The following is a 27,730-nucleotide window of genomic DNA, read 5'->3' as shown; positions in this document are numbered from 1 at the left end:
AAGCAATGTTGTCAAGCCACCAGCCCACACTTTTACCGACATCACCTTTCTGAGAACAAAAGGTCCTCCCGAGTCTATGGTAGTGCAACTAAACAGATAATGCTGGGTGTAATGGTGAAAACATAGCTGTTCAGTTTGCAAACTATGTTACTTTGAGCAAGTAAATTATACTTTGTCCTCCTATTTGTAAAACTTGGAAACGAAATATATCTCACTGGATCCTTATGGAAATTAAATAGACCAGCCTGTATAAACTACTATCAGAACCTGAAAGCCTATTATTATTGGCTTCCTGTTTTTCTTTTCCATTTTCCTGACCAAGGTCACATGACTGATTAGTGTCCAGACAGGAGGAGAGAACAGACCTTTTAATTTCTTAGGGCAAATGTTCCCTCTACACAGAATTATTCTATTGTTCAAATTGTAATGTTCTCAGGATTGAGAAGCAGATATGTTTAAGTCCTTTTTTGTTAGCTTGAGAAGCAAATGGGACTGATGCCCCATCTTGAAAATGGTCAAGTTTCTATCACAAACCATGATATTGTAATATTATTTAAGGGATCCTTTCAAAACTTTTCTTAGAATTTTAGATGTGGCATAGTTAGTTTTTTTTTTGTTTGTTTGTCTTTGTACCTATAAAAGGCTGGGGTATCTATAGTAGCTCAGGAAGAATAGGAGAAAAATTGAGTGTGTTTGTTATTAAATGAGCATGTTTGAATCTACTGGGAAATAGGATACAATGCAGGTCTTGAGAATATACATATTTGACCAAAGCAAATAGATTTGCAGGGCCAAGAGGGTGCCCAAATTTCAGGGGTATCATGAGGCTCCATCAGTGGTATAAGTTGCTAATTTGACACCCAGAATCTTCCATATGATAAAATTGTTGTCAGTGGTAATGAATAATAATAATCAGAACTTTTGTTGTTTTATTGAGATTCTAGAGGCCTGGTGCACAAAATTCGTACACGGGGGGGCGGAGGGGGGTGTCCCTCAGCCCAGCCTGCACCCTCTCCAATCTGGGACCCCTCGAGGGATGTCCAACTGCCTACCGGGATCGGGTCTAAACGGGCAGTCTGATATCCCTCTCACAATCCAGAACTGTTGGCTCCCAACTGCTTGCCTGCCTGCCTTCCTGATTGCCCCTAACCGCTTCTGCCTGCCAGCCTGATCACCCCCTAACCACTCCCTTGCCAGCCTGATTGATGCCTACCTGCTCCCCTGCCAGCCTGATTGCCCCTAACTGCCCTCCCTTGCAGGCCTGGTCACCCCTAACTGTGTTCCCCTGCAGGCCTGGTTCCCCCAACTTCCCTTCCCTGCAGGCCTGGTCGCCCAAAACTGCCCTCCCTTGCAGGCCTGGTCCCTCCCAACTGCCCTCCCCTGCTGGCCTGATCGCCCACAACTGCCCTCCCTTGCAGGCCTGGTTCCTCCCAACTGCCCTGCCCTGCTGGCCATCTTGTGGTGGCCATCTTGTGTCCACATGGAGGCAGCCATCTTTGACCACATGGGGGCATCCATCTTGTGTTGGAGTGATGGTCAATTTGCATATTACTCTTTTATTAGATAGGATGATTGACATACAGCACTGTGTAAGTTTAAAATATACAGGATAATGACGTGACATACCTATATTATGAAATAATTTCCACAATAAGTTTAGTTAATATCCATTATTTCATATAGATACAAAGAAAAAAAGAAAGAAAAAGTTGTTTTCCTTATAATGAGAACTCTTAGAATTTACTCTCTTAAGAACATTCAAATATACCAGATAGCAATGTTAGTTACAAATCATGTTGTTCATCATATCCTCAGCACTTACTTAAAGCTGGTAGTTGGTACCTTCTGACCACCTTCACCCATTTCACCCACTCCTCACTTTTTGCCTTTGATTTTTTTCTATGAGTTTACTTTTGGTTGTTGTTTGTTTATTTTTTAGATTTTACACATAAGTGAGATTGCACAGTACCTGTCTTTCTCTGACTTACCTCATTTAGCATAATGTCCTCAAGGTCTATCCAGGTTGTCTCAAGTAGCAGGATTTCCTTCTTTCTAGTGGCTGAATAATAAATATTATCTTCTTTATCCAATCACCCTATTTCTATACCTAATCTACCTATTATCTATCTATCTATCTATCTATCTATCTATCTATCTATCTACCTACCTACCTAAATACCTATCTATCTACTTTTTACCTTTTAAGACTTCAAGAGGACTGAAGCCAAGGACATATAGCTAATCCAATAAGCACATTCATTTTGGCAGTTTATTTCCACCTAAAATACCAGTAAATTTGAAAAAGAGAGATAAGGGCTGTCTCCTTCTATTTTTCCCCCTCCCATATATTTGCCAAAGAAAAGTATAATATTTTTCATTTTTATTTAGTAATGGCTGATTGATTTTTAAAAGTTTTCCATACTGGTAAAGTCTTTATTTCCATTTTGAAACAGCCTGTTTTCATTTAAAAATAAATAGTGTCAACTCCCCTCTATGGTGCACTAATGGATTTTAATGAGTTCATCACCACTGCCTTTGCATTACCCAGGTGAAAGGGGTTATGAAGAATGGTGATGCTGCTACTGTTGCATTGTTTAATTTAAAATTACAAACGTTTATTCTGTCTTTGTTGGAATGCCTTTCCTTTATCAGTGGAGATCAAGGCCCCAGCTTACTGGGAAACACTGGAGAAAGCCAACCACACCTCTGCCTTCTTACTGAAAATGAGCCTAAACTATTGGATTTTACTCTCCACTGTGGTTTGTCTTCCCTACACCACTGAAAGCCCTGGAAACAATAGCCTTTTACTTTTCCATCTTCATTATTTTGGCTGGGAGCTGTTTTGGCATTTCTCTGACATTCTTGTTTTGTGTGCTTGTTTTCTTTTGATTCCTTAGGGAATTTATTTGAAGGGCAACAGATTTATTGTCAAGCATGTTTGATTGTTTATTTTAAGACCACATTTTGTGGAAATTGACTTATCTGGAGAAGAACCAGACTGGAATGGTCTTGACCAGCGATTTTCAACCGGTGTGCCACAAAAATGTTTAAAACATGCAATATTTGATTATTTAGTCGGGGGCACTGACCTCTTTTCCTTTGGATTGTGAAATAAAATTTAAAAATGACAACAGTGAACACAACAATAGCCTTCCAGTGTGAATGAATCAAAATTATACCCTTTTTTTTAATCTGATAAGCAAAAAATATATTTTCAATGTGCCACAGAATTTTAGTAATTGGTTTATGTATGCCATGGATGAAAAACGTTGAAAATTGCTGGTCTACACAGCCAGGAATGATGAATGCTGTGCTGGTTAGAATTTCATGTAGCCCTAGGCAGGGGCAGTCCTTTTATATATATACTAGAGGCCCAGTGCATGATTAAATCATGCACATGTAGGGTCCCCTAGGCCTAACCTGCCATCCAGGCCATATCCACTGCCCCGCAAAGCCTAGCACGCTCTGTGGACACTGCTAGCAGCCTGCTCCCTGCTTTTGATGGCAGGGGGTCCGCTGGTGCTGGAGCGGACACACAGCTCCCCGCTTTTGATCGCGGGGGAGCTGGGTGTCTGTCCGCTGGTGCACCAGGCCTTTCGGAAGCCTCCGGCGCGGGGGAGGCTTCTGAAAGGCCTGGTGCTGGAGCGGACAGGCACCCAGCTCCCCCGCTTTTGATGGTCCGCGGCGGGACGTGGGCTTGCTGCTCCAGAGGCCCCTTCTGTGCCGCAGCACAGCCATGATGCAGACGCTGAGCTCACACCGCCGCTGGCAACGTGAGCTCAGCGTCCCACTGGCCCAATCAGCCACCCCGGCCACCTCGAGTCCCGCCCCCCGCACCTCCTGGCCAATCGTGGGCATAGCGAAGGTATGGTCAATTTGCATATTTGTCTATTATTAGGTAGTATTAGAGGTCCAGGGCATGAAAATTCATGCACTGGGGGTGGGGGTTCCTCAGCCGGCCTACACCCTCTCGCAGTCTGAGACCCCTCAGGGAATGTCCACCTGCTGGCTTAAGCCTGATCCCCAGGGGAGCAGGCCTAAGCTGGCAGTCAGACATCCCTCTGGCAGCCTAGGAGCCCTTGGCCCACCAGCTAAGGCCCACCAGCAGTCGGACATCCTTAGCGCTGTGATGGAGGCGGGAGACGCTACTACCACTGTGTTGGCAGCTGGCAGCCCAGCTCGTGGCTGAGTGGAGCTCCCCCTGTGGGAGTGCACTAACCACAAGAGGGCAGTTCCTGTGTTGAGTGTCTGCCCCCTGGTGGTCAATGTGCATCATAGTGACCGGTTGTTCATGGTTGTTCTGCCTTGGGTCAATTTGCATATTACCCTTTTATTATATAGGATTATTATATAGGATGTTTTTATTGATTTTAGAGAGAGAAGAAGGGAAAAGGGGAGAGAGAGAGAGAAAAACCTGGATGTGAGAGACAGACATAGATCTGCTGCTTCCTACACACCCCCTACTGGGAAATAGGCACATGCCCAGAAAGGAAATTGAACCATGATCTTTGGGTGCACTGGAGAACATTCAACCAACAGGTCAGGGGCCATCCTTTGACCTGTGCAATGGAACCTTGTTCTGGGGCTCATGATTTAGGGGTTCTGTCTATCTCTTCTTGGCCCTTTATTCCCAAGGCCAGAATGGCATAGTAGGATGTGGCCACCTGGAACCCTGTTACCTGCCACCTTTGCTCTCCTAGGCTGAGGTGTCTGGGACTTGGGACCCTTCACCCCAAAGGTCCCCAACTTTCTTTGAGAGCTGGTTGTGTCTTTTCCCTGGTCTATGGCAATTCACTTGTCTTTAGGCTGGCTGGTGGTTAAGGAGCAAGTATTGTGGGAGGAACAAGGAAGGGGAGGGACCGGCAAAGCAATGGAATAAAATATGGATTTAACAATGGGTGACTGTATAAATTTTCAGGCCCCTCCCAACGTAGGACAGAAATGGGGAGGAGGGAGTTGCTGCCAGCCCAAGCCAGTTTGTTTTCATACATAGAAGAAAAAAATTGCCCCATCTTTTACATGAATTAAAGTTAGGAAAGAAAATAATTAGGATATGTTATTTGCAACAATTGTAGTTTAAACTATATACCCCTAGAAGATATGTAAAGTCCTAGCACCTGGAGCCTGTGACTATGACATTTGAAAATAAGGTTCTTACAGATGTGATTGAGTTACGATGAGGTCATACATGGGCTCTAAATCCAATGACTGCAATTACAATTAGAAAAATGCGAAGACACAGACACAGACGCAAAAGGCATGTGAATAGAGAAACAGAGATTAGAGTTAAGCTGCCAGTGAACACCAAATTTGTAGGAAAAGACCAGTATGTAGAGAAAGGTGTGGAAGAGTTTCTTCCTAACATCCTCCACAAGGGACCCATTTGCTAACACCTTGTTTTCGGGTTTCTGGGTTCTGGAATATGAAAGATTTATTTTGGTTGTTTTACTCCATTCAGCTTGTGGTACTTTGTATGGAAGCCCCAGAAAGCTAATATACAATGGATATTTTTTTGAAAAAAAATGTGATATTTTTAAAAACCATGTTATTGATACTTTAATGGAGATTACCACAATAATATCATCACCTTATTTCCCGAGGTTTTCCAAAGCTCTTCCTAACTGTGAATAAAGAGTAAAAATCATCTGAAGATAATTTTCTTTCTAAAAAATTATATATTTATCTTCAAATAAGGTGTCCCATCCAATATAAAATAAACATTGAGTATTCTTTTATTCCAGATTTAGCAAATCATCACTACCATATTTCTTGTTCTTCTAAATTATTTCTATTAACATTGTTGTTGATATGAAGACGTTATATGGAGATGAAGATAAGAAAGAGCTGATATTCAACTTAGAAAAGTGATAATTGTATGTGGTTCAACCTAATACGTTAATATTAAGAGTCCTTACAGTTACCAACACACTTTGTTTATCAAAAAGGCTTAGCTCCTTCAAGAATGTGGCTTAATACATTTATAAATAGACTGAATGGTTGGCAGGAGAGATCACTTATGTTTGTGAATGATACCAAGTTGGCGGAGATTAACATTATCATGTAGGACCAGACAGGAATGCAAAACGATACAATCAATTTGAAAGAGTAATGTGCACTGGATGAAGTGAATTACAATTACGGTGCATGCAAGATTTTGTTTGTGGAGTAGAATAATTAATTTGAAAAATGCAACAGGAATAGAAACATTTACATGGACTGGGTCACACACAGAGGACTTTTAAAGTCACAGCCAATCACAGATGAAGGCTCTGTTGAACTTGCCCAAATGGAACCTCTGAGCCATTCATTCTGACTGACAATCTGGACCTCATCATGTGGATTTTGGCTGCCACATTGAAAAACGGTTAGCACCAGATCAATGATTCCATTCCATTGTAGTCTATGAATTTCAGGCATTAAGACATCCTATATAATAAAACCCTAATATGCAAATTGACCAAACGGCAGAACGACCGGTTGCTATGACACACACTGACCACCAGGGGGCAGACGCTGAACACAGGAGCTTCCCCCTGGTGGTCAATATGCTCCCACAGGGGGAGCACTGCTCAGCCAGAAGCCAGGCTCATGGCTGGCGAGTGCAGCAGCAGTGGTGGGAGCCTCTCCCGCCTCTGCTGCAGCACTAAGGATGCCTCGGGGGTGGACTGCAAGAGGGTGCAGGCCAGGCTGAGGGACACCCCCCCCGCAGTGCATGAATGTTGTGCACCAGGCCTCTAGTAACATTACAATATAAGCCAGTCAGAGAAAGATAAATATCCCATGATCTCACTCATTTGTGGAATATAATGAACAACATAAACAGATGAACAAAAATAGATCCAGACAGAGAAGCATCGATTAGATCGTCAAACCTCAGAGGGAAGGTAGGGGAGGGTGGGAGTAAGGGGGAGAGTTCAACCAAAGGACTTGTTTGTAAGCATATAAGCCTAACCAATGGACACAGACACCAGGGGGGTGAGGGCATGAGTGGGGGGTGGGGAGGGGGCAATGGGGGGATAAGGACACAAATGTAATACCTTAATCAATAAAAATAAAAATAAAATAAGAATACTATCCCTGCATCCCATTCAAGCTCTCCTCACCTTTCAAGGCCTATTTACAGGTCAAGCAAGTCCAGAAAGTCTCTTCCTTTTTATTTCTATAGGTCATAAACTGTATTTCTGCTCAAACTTAACAGAAAGTCTGACATCAATTCTCTTCATATGTCAGTCTCAATTTTGAATTTGTAAATTCTTCGGGCCAAGGGCCAAGGATTATACATATTTTGCACTTCATTCTAATTAATATGTAGCCAATAAAAACATTGGTAGGCTTCATTAAGCAGATTTAATTAAGTTAATGACCCCAGCAATAAAAACAGCAAAATGTAGATTTGAGAGCATGAAAGGTTGAGAAACTTGTGTGGCAATAGATGAATGTGGGTCTTATTCTTTTGATTCCTGAACCAAATTTCCTCATTGGGAAACAAGCTGTATACTTAACTTGCATGTCAATCTTACCCAAGGTGATATTTATATATCTACACAATTTTATTACATGTTAGATTCAAATAAATAGAAGGCCAAAGTTTAGTTCAGTGGAGATTCATGTAAGATTCCTTACTCAGAATTTGTAGTTTTATGTGCTATAAAGTGTACTTACATAAAAATAATTTTTACTGGGCTTTTGTCTCTGCAATGTGGAGGTACTGAGTTTTGGTTTTTTTTCTATGCTAGATTTTTTTATGTTTATTACACTTCTGGTTTATTATCTATCCTAATGTCTCTATAAATAAATGTTTTATCATGATTTCTCAAAGTTGGTTATTTAAATAAATTTTACATACTCCATTCTACTGTATATAATATCATTACCCTTTAGTCACTGTAATATATATGTTTGAATTTATTATAGCTCAATCTTGAACCAACATTACCCTTAAGTCTCTTAGTTATAATAATGTGTGTTTTTTGTTTTTTGGAAAACAATTTGAGTCTAACTGGATGCTGTTAAATCACCAGGCCATGGTAAGTGTGACTGTGGAAAGTGCAAATGTGACAAAGGATGGTCTGGGGATGCTTGCCAGTACCCAACTAATTGTGATCTGACAAAGAAAAAAAGTAACCAAATGTGCAAGAATTCTCAAGATATCATCTGCTCTAATGCAGGTAAGAATTTGATTCTATGCGCATTCTTAAGTGAAATAATCAAATTTGGGTTTTTAATGGACTTATGCATTTCAGAATATTGAACCTCTAAATGAGACTGCTTCTGAGTATATTTTTTTAGAAATGAAATTCAGATAAATCAATAGAAAAAAAAATGTCATCTTGCTGAGACTGGCAAGTTTGATATTCTCCAGCTGTTCCAAATGCCTCCTTCAAGTAGGAAATTCACTGGAAACAACACCCCAATAACATTTGGTTTACATTGTCAGCCCTGATTTTGAATGCTGAAATAAATCTTTGAAAAATTATTTATATAAACTGACTTAATTATTTTCTGTTACAGATCCAGAGTTGTTAGCCATCAAATAAAACCAAACATTTTTAATTAAATAGAAGTTTTTGATGCACTGTGTGACACTCATTAAAGAATATAGTGACAGCAAGCTTTTTAAAAAAAATTTTTTATTGATTAAGGTATCACATATTTGTCCTCATCCCCCATTCCCATGCCACACCCCTCCCCACACATGCCCCCACCCCCCTATTGTCATTAACCGCTGGTTAGGCTCATATGCATGCACACAAGACCTTTGGTTGATCTCTCCCCTTTACCCCCATCCTCCCCTACCCTCCCTCTGAGGCCCGACAGTCTGATCCATGCCTCCTTGTCTCTGGGTCTGTTCTTGTTCATCAGTCTATGTTGTTCATTATTTCCCCTAGATGAGTGAGATCATGTGCTATTAGAAATACACTTATAAGAACCAAAAATGAGACAAGCAATAATGGTTATGCTGACAGGCAAATGAATCAGTCTGTAGTGAGTTTCTTTCTGGGCCAACAGTTCTTTTGAGATCCAATTTCAATGTCAAACAGTTCCTTATGTGTACATGTCAGCCATGACATTTCAGTTCTGGATGGTGGACAAATGGTGGTAATGCAGGTCCGACTCTCTCTGGTTTGGTCCTGGGCAACCTGTAGTGATGCACAGCTGTTAACTGCTAGTATGGCAAGGCGACGTCAATGTCTTCCATCTCTGGACTGCTTCTCTTCTGTCTTCATGGCTGGAGTAATCCTGTCGATTCCTCTCTGTTGCTGGAATCCACATGATCTCGGAGTTGTTTTCTGAAAATATACAAACATATTCTCAACCAAAAGTTAATAAAGGAATATTTTCTATAAATTTGACTTGGGATCCTATTTCATTTTTTGCCCAAATGATTTTCCTCTGGCTTGTTTTGACACCTTGTGTGTTTTTCATGGGTGTCTTGCTTTTAGCCTTACAATTAATTTTCTAAAGTATTAATTTTCTAGATGTAATTACTTACAGGATATTTTTCCTTACATGATATTCTTCTACTATTCCCCCCCCTTTTTTGATTTAAATATTAGGATGCTTTTGAAGATTTTATAATGTAGTCTTGATGGCTTTTAAATTTTAATTTTTTGCACTATAATATTACTGTTTTAGGTTCATTACATGGTGCGCATTTTTATCATGAGATGAACTACCAATAAAAATTTTAGTTAACACTTTAGGAACACCTTTTTGTCTAGTACAATTAACTTTTCTAGAATATTCCCTTGTTTCAACTAGCCAATTTAAATTTGCCTGAAAACTTGACTACTATTTTACTGTCAAATTTATTACTCTAACAACAATCTTATTTTACCCTGTAAATATTAGTGGAAAGGATTATTTGCCTTCTTGAGTAGGTCCTGAGCATTTCTTTTGGTAAGCTAGATTTAGATATCATAAACCCACTTCCCCACACCATGGGTACAAGATAACTCAAACAATTCTTGTTGGAGTGAGAGGGCATCTGCTGTCGTCCAAGTCTCTGTCGGTCACCTGGGTCCTGATCTGGGCTGGGCATGGGAAGCACGAAGCAGCCATGGGGGCAGGAGACCTCCCTCAGAAGGGGCTAGGGTTCAGGCCCCTGCAATGTTGGGGGGATGAGGGTCTGTACCCCACCTCTGTTGATCCCCAAATTCTCTCCTGATGGCCCCTCTGTGACTGTTCCTGTCTTAGGTTGTTCCTTCCTTGAGGAATCTTACCCATCTCTGGCTAACCAGCCATCCTCCGGGGCCAAGCAGGGTGACGTGAGATTCAGTTTTGTCTCCTTGGTAGCCTATGCCCCCGTGGCCTCCATGCCCAGCACCTGCCTTGGGATCCCCTCGCCTGCTGGCGGGGCCCCAGCACTGATCACATATCTTGTGGAACCCGGGTTTCTTCTCCAGGGAGGGCTCAGTTCGCCCCACTGGGTGAGAGACAGATCCATGGCACCAGTCATCACGAGACTTCAACCTCGACATGAACAGAGAGCTCATGCAACAGCTGTGAGCAATTGAAATGTGAGAAGAGGGTCTCTCTTGGCCTAAAGGGTAAGAGGGACCAATATAGAATGCTCAGGTGCCTTCCCAGGAGGCCCTCTACACAATGAAAAGGATTAAATCCTTACATGTCTTTTTTAAATTGCTGCCAGACATTCAAAGAATTAGTTTGTAAGTTTGCTTGGGATAATTGTATATTATGCTGTTGTAATTCTAAAATATCAAGAGATGTGTTAAGTTTGTCTCCAAGCACCAAACAGATGATTTTTTTTTTTTTTATCCACAAGGGTGCGAGGAACTATTATAAGTACTGGTAAGCTCTTTTGTTTGATCAAAATATTTTTACCTCTCACAGAAATCATTTAAAAATATTTTTTTAGAAATTTACAGAAAAGCTGTTAAAATTAATAACCCAAACCCTATTTAAAAAATAAAATAACTACAGTTTCATACAGTTTCAATTTCAATGGTTTTCAGCCAGTCCTATATAATAAAAGCCCACCGACTGTTACGGCGTAACGACCAGTACGACCAATGACCAGACCACCAGCTGGTAGCTATGATGAGTGCTGACCTAGAGCTTGCTGTTGACACCCTGACAGCCCCGAATCCCGTTCACCTGCGCCCCTGACCCTGACAGGAGGGAGGCGGGAGCCAGATACCTGCACCCTGGACCCTGACAACAGGGAGGTGGGAGCCCCATTCTTCCTGGAATCAGCTGTTGGTCAGGTTGCTCTTGGCGCCCTGACAGCCCCAAATCCCATTCACCCACACCCCAGACCCTGACAGCAGGGAGGCAGGAGCCCCATTCCTCCCAGAATCGGCCATTGGTCAGCTTGCTGTCCATGCTCTGACAGTCCTGAATCCTGTTCACCTGCAACCTGGACCCTGACAGCAGGGAGGTGGGAGCCCTATTCCTTGCAGAATTGGTGTTGGTCAGCTTGATGTTGGTGCCCTGACAGCCCCGAATCCAGAAGATTCACTTCCCAAACTGTACCTTGAAAAAAATAGGATTGGTCATATCCATCTAGGATAACATCTGATCCAGAGCCCATTATTCGGGAATGGACAGAGATGATGAATAGTGATGTAGCAAAATATGATAAACCAAAGCATTTCTCATTAGAAAGGTCATCTCATACCTAATCTTTGTCATCAATACATTATCGTTTTCCTGAGGGCAGAACAAACAACTAAGTAATGTTCATTTTCCACTGTTTAATGATAAAAAAATATATCCTAGAGCCAAATTGTTTAAGTTCAAATCCCACCTCCTCATTTTATTAGTTCTGTTACATTGGGAGAGTCAATTAATCCCTCTATTCCTCATTCTTAATATCTTTAAAATGAAAATAGTAATAGAATCTGTCTTTGATTTTTATAATATTAACTTTTAGATTTCATAGAAGACTACCTGGCACAGATTAAACCTTACAAGTAAAATATCTCCATTGGCATGTATATAATATACAACTCTGTTAATGTTTATTTAATAAATTGAGTTGATAGTATTAAAGAAGCAAGGTTGTTGTCCAAAACTAAATCCTAAAGGCTTTAGTGCTTCTTATCTATATTATAAAAGGCCAGTGGCCATAACACCGAAACGCTGGAACAACCAAATGATCGGCTGGAACAACCAAATGATCGGTCACCAGGAGGTGCATGGAGCACCTCTAGGTCCCTCCCCCACGGCCTACAGGCTCTGATCGCAGCAAGGCGGGAGGGCAGGGCGGCAGGCAGGCAGGCGGGCTTGGGGAGGCATTGCAGGTAGACGGCACTGCAAGCATGGAGAGGTGTGCGCGGGTGGGTGGGGTCACTCAATTTCATGCCCTAGGCCTCTAGTATTACTATAATTAAATACTCGTAACATTTGGTCACTTGGAGCCTCAAAGTCAGCTTTTTTGCAACCTGATTGGACTTGAGAATGTTGGTGTCCTAAACTAGAGGCTGTGATTCAGTTGTCTCAGGGTATGGTCTGGACTATAGTTGATTTTTAAAACTCTTGTGTAATTCTTATGTAGATCCAGTGATTTGAGCCTTCGCTCTTCCTATTATAAGCAAGGATTTGACTACATGCATGCATATCTTCCCTCTTGAAGCTCACTTTGTTGGTCGAGTCCTGCAATCAGAGATAAGACCTTTCCACAGTTTTTGATTTGCAACAAATTGCTCTTGTGCAGCCTAAATGCAGTGAGGTTGTTTTGCTCCTGCTTCCAGGAATCAGAGCCATATCCAATGCAAGATGTGAATGGACCAATCAGGGGCCATGACTAATGGTCTCAGCAGCCAGGCCACTTTCTGTGTTTATGGATATTCTTGCTTCCTTCAGTCTTTTCTCTCAATCAGATTTCTCTACTTCCAGTTCATAACACCCACCCCTCCAAATGTGTGTGCACACATACCCTCACCCCTCACATCCCCACACAGCTTCTTTTGTTTTGAAAACTTCATGCTTTCCAAACTTCCTTAAGTAATAATACTTGAATTTTGTTTGTTATTTATTTTTTGGATTTATTTATTTTGTTTTCAAGTTAAATTCAGGGTATTGGAGTGTTTTTCCCCCCATTTTTAATAATATACTCAACAAGTAGATTTTAGCTTAGGAATCCAAAGATGTTTCAACAAAAGAAATCTAAACATGTGATGCAATACATTAAGATATCTTTAAGGAGAAATTTTACATAATTCTTTTAATAGATAAAAACATTTAGTAAGGTACAAAACATATTTCTCAGGTATCTGTATCCCTATATTTTTTAAACATTAATACAATACTTTTATGCAATCTGCCATTCATATTCCAGTTTTTTCTATTGACCCAACAATGTTCTTTATAGCCTATAGTCCTATTTTGACCAGCCTAGTTCAGGACCACTCCCCTCAAATTGCATTAGCGTATGAGTTCTTCCTACTAATCTTTCTTTCCACTTCATATTACAATGTGGTTTTCTAGAAGTAGCTTGGAGCAGAAGGGGGAAAAGAGGTAAATGGAGAGGGGCATAAGACTGAAGGGCAGGATGAGATGGAGCTGGGGACTAAAGGAGTTCCAGAATCTACTGACTCTGTAGGGGCCCATAAAGGCAAGCACAGTCTGCAGGGTGAAGTGAAGTGTGATGCCATTGCACAAGGGTATAGGCCAATGTTCAAAACTGGGAAGCTATCCTAGAGAGAAACAGCTATATTAGTCAGAATGATATGTCTATGTTAAAATAATCTAGCATAAATCAGAAGACCAGTCTTAGACCCGGTGTTATGGCCACTGGCCTTTTATAATATAGATAAGAAGCACTATGTCATACTGCTTCTCTAGGCAACCAAGAGAGAGAAGCAGCATGACATAGCATGAACACAGGAGTCTGGCACTTTTGCCTAGTCTTCCATATGCCATATCTTGGAGCCTCAATTGTGATTTCTACTTGGTAGGTGAGACAGGAAGTCTTTGAGCTGTTGTAAGCTTCCTACATCTGCCAGGAATGGTTCCAATGTGTGGATGGTAGTGAGCCTGCCTGTGGGAGATGTCAGTGAGAAGTTGTAGAATTCAGAGGAAGAGACTGTTTCCTCCCATCTTTCCTGAAAATAACTATCGCATACACTCCTATGTTATACCTCTCTCCAAAACCACCAAGACTCCCAGAATTCCAACAGATAAATTCTAAAATTTTTCACTAGTAGTCTTGATCCTCTACTATCTGGCTTCAACCTACCCTTTTCTCCAAACTCAGGTCAGATGCTTCACTGTTCTTTAATTCCCCACTCATAATCCTTAGCTCAAGTTCTTTCCTCAATATCACGTGTTTTCTTCATTTTCACTTGTTGAAATTCTATCCATGGTCAAATGCCAACTCTAGAACTTACTCTTTTATTGTGCCTTTCCTCCTTCACAGAGCCAGACTAGGGTTTAAGTTTATACTTTCTATAAAGCATTTGTCACAAATCTATTGCAAATGCCTTTGCATCATCTGGTTTTATATATATATATATATATATATATATATATATATATATATATATATAAAATATTATAAATATATACATATACACACACACATACACAAAGATTAACTAAAGCAGGTTTACAGTTGTATGTGAAACACAGAGATTATTCTTGTATTACTATTTATTATCTTATTTTTTTATTACAACTGTAAGCCTACTTTTGCCCACCCCTATGTAAATTATTGATCATCTAGCTCTTTCTGCCTGGTCTATGATTTACTTAGTTTTAATTTTATTCATCTTATTATCTTCTATAATTTTATTCATCTCATTATCTCCTATAGTTTTCCATCTTATTATCTCCTATAGTTTTCCAATAATATAATAGGCAACAAGAAAATTTAATGAATACATATGTGGATGGTTGAAAGACAGCATAAATGTGACAATGAAAAATAAGGTTAATAATTAAAGAAAAAATTGAAATGAGGCACTACCATGAATTATAGCATTAGATTTGAAATGAACTTTTATAAGTTAAAATCATTTTCAGAAAAAAGCACACATGACAATGAAGTTTAATAAAAGTAAAATTCATACATGCATTCTCAAGGAAGAAAAATAAGCTCAAATTCTGCAAATTCACACATTGATATGTGACTGTAAGATAAAAATAAGTATTATAACTAATAACACATTTCAAGTGACTAGAGTAACAGAATATCCAGAGGGTATGAAAACAGGGGTGCATAAGTATAAAGTGTACCTGGAGAAATATACTAGCTATCTTAATGGGAGAAGAGGAAAAACCCAAAGTTTTCTGAAAGACTACTATATACTAGACACAGTAGTGTTTTTAGAAAGATGACTGGGTGATATTTATCACTTGGTTCTCACAGCAGCTCTATGAGGTAGATGTCATTTGTAGATAAAGAATTTGAATTGAAGATTAAAGTAATGACCTCAAAAAAGTGTAGCTAGCCCTGGCCAGTGTGACTTATTTGGTTTGGCATTGTGCCATGCACCAAAAGGTTGCTGGGATTGAACCTTGGTCAGGGCACATGCCTGGGTTGTAAGCTTGATTCCCCAGTAGGTTGTATGCAAGAGGCAGTGGGTTAATGTTTCACTCTCACATACATGTTTCTCTCTCTCTCTCCCTCTCTATTCTTCTCTCTCTAAAAATCAATAAAAAGATATACTTTTAAAAAATATAGCTAGTGGGGATTAAAACCTGGATTTGGCTACACATCTACCTAAATCCAAGATCTTTCAGGTAGGTCACATATAGAATCTCCAGTATCGAGTGGCTCAAGTCAATTATCAATATCATCTCTGGTTCCTCCTTATTCTTCACCAAGTCAAGCCTAATCAGTCACCAAGTGTTGTTTATTCTTCTACAGAAGGTATATTTGTTTCTTTCTAGAAGTCCTTGCCATCACCTTGGTCAGCTTCTACCTTTTATGCAATAATTCTTTCCTCATATCTACTTTTCCCTCATTTCAGTGCATTCTTCATATAACAACTAGAGTAATCTGATAAAAATTCATAAATTACCACATGACTCCATTGTTGTAAATATATTATGGCTTCTCATTATTCTTTGATTACAGTTTAAAATTTTTAATATGACATATTAGAAGCCCAGTGCATGAGAATTCATGCACTGGAGGGGAAGTCCCTCAGCCCGGCCTGCCCCCTCTCACAGTCCAGGAGTACTCAAGGGCAGGAGGTAACCCGGTGATCAGGGAAAGGTGATGCCCCATCACACCTCTGCTGCTGCCACTGCCAGCAGTGCAAGCCTCAGCCTGCCCTGGTTACCTGAGCCTCAGACGGCCCTGGGTGGCTGGGCAGCTGCCATCCAAGGCTTGCCTGCACCTCAGGCCAGCCCTGGGCGGCTAGGGGGATGAGGAGATTGAGGGACTCCAGAGGCAGGCTCGCAGAGCAGCCAGGCCCGCCTTGGGGCAAGCCCGGCCTTGCCGTGCACCTGCTGCCTTGGTGGGGCTGAAGGGACTGGGCGCCACCATCTTTGCGGGTGGGGCAGTCAATTAGCATGTCCCTCCTTATTGGCTGTGGGTGCCGCCATCTTTGTGACAGCATGAGGTTTAATTAGCATATTCCCTCTTTATTAGATAGGATAAGACTTCCATAAATTGTACCTTTAATTGCCTAATTCTTTTTATGTCACTTTTCACATTGTTGTTCTTCAGTATCTCTCGTTTCTCTTAGCTTTTTTTTTTTTTTTTTTTTGGCTTGGTTTCAGTTTTCAGCTTAAATAAGAGCTACTTCTCCAGGGACCCTATCTTTGACTTTCAGGTGTCAGTTAAATCCCCTTGTTATGTGCTTTTGCAACACTTTGCACTTCTCCATTTACTTTATCACATTGAGTTCTGCTCATATAAAAATCTGAGAGAAGGATTTGACTGAGTTGATCTGTTATATTCTAGAGTCTAAGGTGGTGTCTGGTGAGTGGTTAAATCTCAGTTTGTCTTGAATGTTGTGATGATCATTAAAAATTGAAAAATAAGTATTCAAAGGGAAGTTCCTTAAATGGACATTCTATCTCTCAGTATCATTTAAATACTGTTTTACTGTCAGTGAAATCACTCTCAGGGGTTGTAGTCAAATCCTCAAACTTGGCTGAGTATGTGGAATATGGTAGACCAGATAACTCCTTTGCCTCTATCACCCTGAGCTGCCTTGTGGTTCTGATGAGCTCCTAGGCTTCTCTGCCTAAGAAAGCCCATTCTGGTCCCTTGTCATTAGAATATGTATATCAGTTTGACACAGTGGATATGAAATTATTAGGGGCAGCTACATTTTTTATTTATGCATTTGATAATGAATTCCACAAATGTTTATTACATAAATAGTATACTCAAATATTGTACCAAGCATTGAGTAAATACTGGTGAGGCAGATAAATAAGGTTACTTTCCTCACAAAGCTTAGAATTTTCTGCTTTAGTTCACTTCAGACCCAGGTAAATGAGAAGTTATTCATTCATGCATTGATTGGAAGGACATAAATAAGCAGCTTTTCACTGAGGAGGTCAAATTTAAATTCATGAAACTATTAGAGGTCAATCATAATAGCTGTGCTAGAAAAAATAATTTCTGTGCTACAATAATCTTAAGAATGTATTGTTACCTACCTCAGCATACCCAAAAAGTACATAATTTCAATAGTAAATTAATTTGAATTTTCTCTCTTTGAAAAAGGTTAAAATTCATTAAGTATAATTTATATGCATTTGACAAATAATCTTTGTTTTGTTTTAATGGTTTAGGTACATGTCACTGTGGCAGATGTAAGTGTGATAATTCAGATGGAAATGGACTCGTTTATGGCAAATTTTGTGAGTGTGATGATAGAGAATGCATAGATGATGAAACAGAAGAAATATGTGGAGGTATGTATATTAATTGCAGAAATTAATAAAGTACTTGATTTTCCACCTGTCTCATTGTGCTTTTATCTCTCTATAAATTTCTGCACCAGATTTATGAATTTTATCTGAACTTCCATTATTTGGAAAACATTTTATATAAGGAAAGTTATACTAAGGCATTCAAAGTAACTTGTACTTTTTAATTGCAAAATCAGATTATTGCTGGAGGAGAGTCAGATCTTATGACAAGCAAACCAACTAGTACATAGTTCTGAAGTGGTCCAAGTTGGACTTCATCTTTTCTGCTCATCTTATCTGCTTTTATTGTCTCTTTTATCCCAATAATTGGATTGCATATTTTAATTTCATTCTCTTTCTAAGTCATTAGCCTTTAAATGGTCCCAGGTCCTATTGGAGACATGAGACCAATAAAATTATTAGCTTAGTATTTATTTACCCCCCAACACACACACACAAATAACATTTTTCATTATCTTTATTATGTACCACCATTACTCAAATCATTTTTTTCTGTTGCACCAGTGATTGCATGCTTGCTAGTGCCAAGCACTGCAATAAGTATTTCACACTCATTAGGTAATGCCAAAGACTGTACTCTTGACCCCTCACCAATGAGAACTGCATCAGTGCCCAGGATGTGGTATTCCATGAGAAGATCTCCTCCTCACCACCCATAGTGTCCCTCTCTTCTGTTTACCTATCTGCAAGCCTGTTCCTAGAGTTTCAATTTGCAACCATGACTGACACAGGAGGGGAAAGTAGAGAGCAATGAAAATCCCTTTAGTTTAAGTAAATCCTTCTCTGCAGTTTATAATTTATTTTACTGTGAGATCATCTTTCTATTAATAAGCAATTGCTTATTTCATTTATCTCTGACAAGATTCCAGCCCATGGAATCCTATTCTGTTTGCAAATTGGGTGATTTCAGAAGAGTATTTCCTTGGAAGGATCAGGGCCAAAGGGGCCAGGAGGAACCAGAGGCCATTGAGAAAGTGTCAATAACATAAGACAAACTGTCCCTTTGCTTACGAAAACAAATTAGAGCTTCAATTCCCATGGTCATCCAGATATTATTATTTAGGTCTGCTTGGTTCTTTCTCTCTGGCTTCATTGATGGACAATCCACCAGGATAAAATAAACAAATGCAAAAGTCTTCTTTTTTTCAAGCCAGTGACCTAAGTTAGATACTGCTCAGAGAATTCTGCTAAAGGGGTCAGTCCAAAATAATTTAAACTATTACATAAATACACCCACAAATATGATGTATTTGTCCTCCTGCTGTTTCAGTTCCAATTATTACAGATCAAAAAAAGAGGAATGGAACATGATTGGGGCCAAGGTGTTCTGATGCAGACCACCAAAGCAAAGTCTATTTGCCTTTGTAAATGTAAACATTTAACTTGAAACAACGCAACAGGAGATTTTTAACTCTCAACCTTTCACTTAGATTTACATTTGTTTGAGACTTAAGCAATTTCATGGTGCAAAGTCTCTGACCACAGACCCCAGCTCTCTGGTAAATCCTCTGGGGGTGACATTGACTGGGCTTGTAGATCTTTCCACCTGTCATTCACAGGAAGCCAGTTTGTTGAGAGGTGATTCTACAGTCCATCAGTGAAGCAATGCAAAAAGATTTTTTTGCTCCAACAGTTTACGCAAAGCAAAGAATGTTTATTGTCCAGAATGTGTATTGTCCTGAAGCTCTTATTTTATCTCAATTATTCAGATGTGTCTTGTTTTAATATTTTCATTTGAGTTATGAGGATATCTGCTTACATTTCTATACATGCATAAAGGTGTTGCTTTACATGATTTTTCTTTTCTTTTTCACCTTTACCTCAATGATTCTTTTTTAGTAAAACTGAAATTGAATACTAAATTTTATAAATATAAAAAGTTTTTGGTGTGAAGAATGTGGATTTATGATCATTTGTTAATGTCAAAGTAATCCTTACATATATAGCAGCTTACATAAATTTCCTGAAATTACAGAAGAAATAAATTCTGTTTAAGAAGTTAATCAAGTTTTTTAAAAAAACTGACTCATAGGAAAAGCTTTCAGTACACTGTTGTCTTGCTATTTTCCAGGGTAGCCCTCAAGTTTCTGAGGCTTGTGATGTAGCATTTTAATATCATATTGTGTGTGTGTACACATGCAGAGATATTTTTAAGTTCATAAATAAAATGTATAATACATACATATAATTATAATATGTAATTATAAATATAAATGTATAGTTTAATAGCCTTTATATTTGCTTATGTGAATAAATTAAATTAAATTTGTTGTGGAAATGATCATATTGGTTAAGAAAAGGTGTGTGTGTGTGTTTAATGGATTTCCCAGTTACTGCTTATTCAGACAGAAAACATGGAATTGTATGCCTGGGTCTCTTTCTCTGTATCTCATTAGAGCAGTTTCTCTTCACCTCTTGTTCTTCCTCTTTGTCTCTGATGTGTGTCCGCTTGAAAGAAGTCTCATCTGAAGGACAAGAGTTGCACAAGAAACCCTACTGATGTTCTTGCCATTGGCCAGGAAAGCCATAGTGTTTAGAAAGAAAAATAGCTTCACAATCAGTTTCCCATGGATCCTCTGGGATTATGGCTGTGGGAGAAAAAAGAGGGAAGTACAAAGACTTTAGCCATAGACTCCGATAAAACATAAATTCCTGTATTACAGAAAAAATAGACTAAAAAACACAGTGTGACCCTGGTTTTTATCATATTTACAAGAACAAGAAACACACATTCATGTTTGGATGGCATAACTACAAAAAGGGAAGACATAAGAAGGATTTTAAAATCCTGACTCATAGGAAAAGCTTTTAGTACACGGTTGTCTTGCTATTTTCTGGGGTAGCCCTCAAGTTTCCGAGGCTTGTGATATAAAAGAATTGCCATCTTTGGGAATTTGTAGAAGGATTGATAGATACAGATACAGGAAGTGATGTCATGATGATTCATTACAGATTTATTGATTGTAAATACAAACGAGTAGGGTAACAGTTTGAAAGGGTGTGGTGATATCCGGACACAAAATGATGGGGTGCCCTTACCTATCATTTGTGTCCCCTTCACAATTATGGTGGGAATTTGACTGTGAGATCCAGGGTCTAGGATATTTCATTGATCTAAATGAGTTCTAAACATTGATTTAGCTGAAAACCTCTTTTCCATGTGGTGGAACACAACAGCTTGTGGGATACAGTTGAATGAAAAGATGAAACATTTCCTCTGGTTTAAGCAATGGTTCAGTCATTAATAATATGCATCCAAGTAAATACACACCATTGGTTTCTCAGTAGTTGATTTCAAATAAAATATTTTAATGACCAATTCAAGAAGTGCCCTTAGAGTACATACTTAAATGCATTTGAGTTTGGTGCATACATTTGAGATTTGAATGTAATAGACTTTCACAGTCTTTCCTATCATTTCTTTAAATTGCATTCATTTTAATCAGCTGCCTGGCTAGGACACGTTAGAGGACACTTTGACTTGCTCAATGTGTGTGATTATGTAAGTATAGGCATAACTATAATGTTTTTTGGGGAGAAGCTACTTAATTTGATTATTTTAAGCAGTAAGTGTGAAACAGATATATTATTTCAGAAAGCAACAATGATCATAAAGAGGTAGAAAGTTAATTCTGCTTTTAAAGTTGCTTTTTTCCTCACTGTATAAAATTCATTTTGGGTAAAGGCCATGGAAAGTGTTACTGTGGAAACTGTTACTGTGATGCTGGTTGGCATGGAGATAAATGCGAATTCCAGTGTGATATCACCCCCTGGGAGAGCAAGCGAAGATGCACATCACCAGATGGCAAAATCTGCAGTAACAGAGGTGTGTCATTCATACACATTACTATGGATTTGGGAGGCAAACAGAGCTCTTAATTGTTAACACTCCTTTTCTCTGCATTTCCTTCTGTGTGGGAGGAAGTCATCTTTGATAGTCATTGACTTTGATGAAAATCAACATCTATTATACCAACAATTTTCTCTTTTTTGTCTTTTATTGAGTAGAAAACAGAAAAATTAGAAAGCTACTCTCATTCATTAAGCTTCACTGAACAAATAGTTAACATAGAAACTGTAATTTTTTTGGCGGCTGTCCAGAAATAGCATAGTGCAGCTAAAAGGCAATTCTTGTAGATACTTCTGTTAAATGTCTCTTGACTAACAGAACCATCTACAGCATGAGCATCTAATTATCCAGAGAACATTAAAAAAATAAAATCTCCTCTTAATGATGAGTCAATTGAAGTCTTGGTTGAAATACAGAATTGACATAGAGTCATTTAACTTTTATATACAATAATAGAAATGTCATATTGAACACAATGTATTTGGAAATGTTATCAAAAGCAATATGAAATTTAGACTGGCCTTAGGCATACATTTAAAAAATATATTACTATTGACAAAATATCATTTAAATTGAGTTAACTGTTGATATAAACTGTAAATTCGTCAGCTGGGCTGATGGATAAAGAGAGTCATGCTGTAGGTGTTCTTTGCCTACCTGGTGAAATGACTAAGTGGTCATATTTCCTTCTATAAAAATATAAAAATCTAGAAACTGGAAAAAATATTTTTTCATTTCTATAAGTGAATGATGCATTTTCATAGATATTACTTCCAGGGAAAACCTTAACCACACAACCAATTTTATCCTTTTAAAGACTGACATAGAATAGTAAAATGTGCCATGTATCTGAACATAAAGAAAAGAAATGAAAAGACCTGAACTTGGAACAAAAATCCTTTAAAAGATTTCTCTCTTCAATTTATATAGAATAGATCTGACTGTATATCATACTAATTCACGTTATGTTTTCCTTTCATATATAAGGACCCGTTTCTGTTTCAGTTCTTTTATTCAGTAGGGTCTGTAGTCACTATAAGAATGTCAGTGTATGAAGCTTTACCTGTGTTACAGTGGGAAATAGCCATTTAGGTGTTGAAGAGAGAGGAGCAAAGTGGAGCTGATTGGACTGTGGATCAAGTCCTGGTTCTGCAGGGATATGTGGGTTATGAGGCAGACGTCGTTCACAAACACACATTCCTTGCCACCTCTCCGTCTCACCTCCTGCCTTCCCTCTCTTCTGGTGCTGAAAGTTTTCTGATTTGGAGATCAGGCAGAGGCAGAACAGGAAGTAGCATGTCTAAATGAGGCTGATAGCAGGTGAGATTCAGCAGTGTGTGAAGGCAGGCCAGGGCAGGCACTACAATGAGTTCCTTTTCCCAGAGGTACCACTATGTCTACCCTGGAACTCTCCTTATCATTGCTTCCCTGGTAGGAGAGACACATTAATCCTGCACATGTCTACCTCATCTTCCTTTTTAGCCCATCTTTAAGGACCAAAAATCCAATGTTGTGAACACAGTTCATCTCTGATAGAATAAATGTCCTTTATTGCCCACTTTTGTTTAATCACATACCCATCCCCCCACATCATTTAACTTATTGCGAAAGCAATGCATATTCATCTTTAAAAATGCAGATAGTAAAGAAGAAAATGATCCATAATCTTAACATACAGATATAACCGCCTTTTACATTTTGGTATATAATGTTTTGGTCTGTTTTTATTTATTTTTTTTGAAATTCATCATTTGTGTGCTCCCTGTCATGTATTTTCTTCTCATTTAATACAAAAATTAAAACATACTATTTTTTAATTTTTTAAAATATATTTTTATTGACTGCAGAGAGAGGAAGGGAGAGAAACATCAATGATGAGAGATTGATCTGTTGCCTTCTGCACATCCCCTATTGGGGATCTGAGCATGCAACCCAGGCATGTGCACTAAGAATTGAACCCTATCCTCCTGGTTCATGGGTTGGCACTTAACCACTGAATCACATAGGTAGGCTGTAAGTTTTTTTTTCATTTAATCATATATTTTGGGTATCTTTCCATGCTCACAGAGGAAAAACCTAATTTTCACCTTTAATGGCTGCTTGGTAATCCAAGCTACACATTGTACTAACTCCTTTTTGATTGATATTTATGTCATTAGTTGTTTTTCAATAACATAAATACCATCATATTTAATATTCCTGAACATATACTTTTGTGTACTTTTCCTCTCCTGTGGATATATTATTTGAAGTAGACTCTTATGCTAAAATTCCAACATTTTCAGAGTACATATTGTGGAAAAAAAAAAGTACATCCAGAGTTGTACTATTTTGTACTTTATACCTCACCAATCTTTGATCCTAGTCATCTTTTCACCTCTGCCAATCTGACATTCAAAATAATTCTAACCCACTATTGTCTTACAGATCCTCCACCCCTTAGTAATTATAGGTTGAGTGGTAAACATTGGTATGTTTATCTATCCTCATTACATCTCTCCAAAATCTCTGATTGTGTTCTTTTTGCCTTTGTCTATTTTGCTTTAGGCATATTTGTCCTTTACATATTGGTTTCTAAGAATTGTTTATGTTTGTGAAAGTAATTCTTTGTCTTTTGTACACATATGACTATTTATCCCAACTGTTTGTTTTTGGTGTTTTGTTTCTAACCAAATTTTTACATTTTTATGTAGATCTATTTTTATTTTTCTTTATAGTAATTTGCCTTTGGGATTTTGAATAAAAATATTTATTTTATATTTTATGATTTTAGTTTATATTTTTAAATCTTCAATCTAACTAGAATTTACTCTGACGTGAGAGGTAAGAATGAAATTTAACTTTATCTTTCCCTCAAATGATGATTAGCTGGTTGCTCTAAAGATGATTATAGATAACTCACACAAAGTAAATATGATCTATAACTGGGCACTTCCCCTTTGTAAATCTACATGTGACCAAAGTTATATTTCTCTATCTAATCCAACATACTCTATAACTTGAGCTCATCCTAGCTAGCAAAATTTATTCTTGGGTTTCCTGACATGCACCTTCTGCTCCAGGGATTTCTTAGGATCCCCACACCCATCCCTACCCTTCTTTGCTTATTCTTGCTTTCTTGACTCTCCTTGATTTGTTCTACTTCCAATCAATCCTAGAATATTTCCCCATCTCCCTACATATCCAGACCATCTACCCTAATTACTTCAGCCCACATTGATTTCTTCTTCCCAAAAATCTTACAGTATTTCTCACAGTATTTATGTCCTAGTTTACAAAATGCTAGTATTCAGATGTTTATTGTTTGCTTACTTTTCTTTCATTAGCTTTCTTTTTGTCAAGTATATTGGAAGCTTCTTGAGGACAAGGATTTTATCCTGTACTGTTTTAATTTTGGGGGTATTATCTTTGAGACAAACCAACACAGAGCTAATGACATATTCCACAATCTCATATAAATATTGACATAGGTAATAACTTTTGTTTATTAAAGAATCTCTGCTATCAACTTTAGATGGAATTTTCCTTTGTAGAATAATTTCTTTCTGAATACATGTATTTTTCAAATATACAATAAGTCACAGATTTTTTAAAACTAATATATAAGCCTTTTTCTTTCATGAATTTTTCTCACTAGACTCACATAAAAGTATTTTTCCCATGTAGGGACTTGTGTGTGTGGTGAATGTTCTTGCCACGATGTTGACCCAACTGGAGACTGGGGAGATATTCACGGAGACACCTGTGAGTGTGATGAACGGGATTGTAGAGCTGTTTATGACAGATATTCTGATGACTTCTGTTCAGGTAACTGCTCTCCAAATTCCTATTTAAAATTTTAAAAAATATTCATTTTCCTATTTGAAGATTCATTCTGATTCTCACAGAAACTATAAAGGAACTGAATGTGCATTTTAAAACATTGGATACCCACAGCACTCCTATTAGTCACGTGGAACCCTTTAAGATAATTCACACTTTGAGCAAAGACTGGAGAGGAAAATGCACCACTCCCTTAAAATTAGTCTAATTTTCCACCAAGGAAAACCATTAGCTCTAGATATCTATTGCTTAACTCAGAGAATTCAAAACTGGCAGACCTTATGACAATGAACAGAATAGGTACCATGATGACAAGCTATAGTAATATATTGCAAAACTTAGGGTAATACAACTCTCATGGATATTTTAATGCATTAATTATTCAATATAATTTACATACCAAAATTATTCTGCAAATTAGTTTAAATTGAATATCATTAGTGGATTCAAAAAATGTTTCATAAATATTTATGGAGGAAACAGTATTTGCCAGGGTCTGGGCTGCATCTGGGCTTCTGGGCCCAGCAATGAAGGAGCTAAACATGATTCTTGACTTTATGGAGCTTGAGATCTAAATGAAAAGGGCCATATATGACCTGCCAGAATTTTTAAGGGTTTGATGGTGGGGGGGGAATAGATCTGTCTGGGAAAATGTCATGTAGCAAAAATGGTTTATGGGTGTGCAGCTCAGTTAGGTTTGATAATCCAGAAGGCAGAGATATATGCACAGACATCTCTTTAAGCTTGACTTCTTGGTTGGTGTACATTGATAGGAAACACCACTGGTCTATTCAAAGCAAAGGGAGACAAAAGAGCTGCCCTATCTAAGTGTGAATGTACAACTGCAAAGACCTCTGGCCTCGTTGAGGGGAGCCTGTTGTTTAAACGTCCCACTATGGAAAGTTCCCTCTTCTGATGAGCCCTCATGTTCAGGAGGATTTCCTAAATATTTCAAGAATCCTGTTCTCTTGAGGGGATGCTGCTCTTTTCAGATTTTCTACTACTCATTAATATGAATGTTCTCTATTATCACACCAGCATATTGCAGGGCTTGACTCTATTGTAAAGGCAAGGGGGAGTTTGTGATGGTTTTAGGCAGTGGAGTGCTGTAGTCACGGGACTGGTTGTCTGGGTAAATGTTACTGAGATGGGGAATATAGAAGGAAGTTGTCAAATATATCAGTCATAAAGGACAAATGGCAACCTAACATTTATATTTTTTTAGCTTATTAAATATGTGGGTCTAAAGGATCAGGACTGAATGTGAGAATTTAGTGATAAGCACAGAATTGGTAATGAAAACTATACTGAGGCTCAGAGAACACCATTTAAGAATGTCATTTTAAGATTGTGAGATAAAATATGAATCCACATAATTTAAAGTAAGAAAATAAAGGAGATAATCAGGTTTTTATGTTTAAAAAATGTGTGTGGCTTTCTGATATACAATGAGTGGCCAGATTATTATGATCTCTGAACACATAATAATCTGGCCACTCAGTGTGTGTGTGTGTGTGTGTGTGTGTGTGTGTATATATATATTCATGCACTGGGCCTCTAATATATGTATATATATTCGTGCATGGGTGGGGTCTGGCCAGCCTGGCCAGGGGGAGGGGAGATGGGCGGTTGGCTGGCCTGCCTGCTGGTCGAACTCCTGGTCGAGGGGACAATTTGCATATTAGCCTTTTATTATATAGGATATACACTGAGTGGCCAGATTATTATGCATTCAGAGATCATAATAATCTGGCCACTCAGTATATATTGCCCATAGGGTGCACTCTTCCTTGTTAAATTCATGATCCTGATTTAGGAGTGGGGTAGAAAATTTCAAAATAAATACATTATAGTGATAATTCAGGCTCTTGTGAATTGGTCTATCTCAGTTGTGAGGGACTAGGACCATGAGGTGAAGATGGATATTGGCATTTCAGTTGATACCTCTATCCTTTTATAAGGTCACAATTCCTGTTGCATATTACTTAAGCTTAGAATTATTATTATATGTTGGGCAGATAAAAGCCATTAAGAAGGAATACTTGGGCTGAAACCAGTTTGGCTCAGTGGATAGAGCATCGGCGTGCGGACTCAAGGGTCCCAGGTTCAATTCCGGTCAGGGGCATGTACCTTGGCTGCGGGCACATCCCCAGTAGCGGGTGTGCAGGAGGCAGCTGATTGATGTTTCTAACTATC

The 27,730-nt window shown here is 38.6% G+C and overlaps 1 protein-coding gene across 1 annotated transcript in view; it reads left to right on the top strand.

Annotated features, from left to right (window-relative positions):
* ITGBL1 (integrin subunit beta like 1) overlaps positions 1-27,730 on the top strand; it is a 204,602-nt gene that overhangs the window by 81,360 nt on the left and 95,512 nt on the right. The window contains exons 3-6 of the mRNA XM_079779340.1: positions 8,022-8,168; positions 17,722-17,844; positions 21,548-21,688; positions 25,379-25,519. Coding sequence (XP_079635466.1) covers positions 8,022-8,168; positions 17,722-17,844; positions 21,548-21,688; positions 25,379-25,519 — 552 coding nt within the window. The remainder of the gene's footprint in view (positions 1-8,021; positions 8,169-17,721; positions 17,845-21,547; positions 21,689-25,378; positions 25,520-27,730) is intronic.

This window comes from Cnephaeus nilssonii (genome assembly GCF_951640355.1).
Source record: "Cnephaeus nilssonii genome assembly, chromosome: 8".
Taxonomy (NCBI): Eukaryota; Metazoa; Chordata; class Mammalia; order Chiroptera; family Vespertilionidae; genus Cnephaeus; species Cnephaeus nilssonii.
The sequence above is the reverse complement of the archived record's forward strand: the minus strand, read 5'-3'. Positions and strand labels throughout refer to the sequence as shown.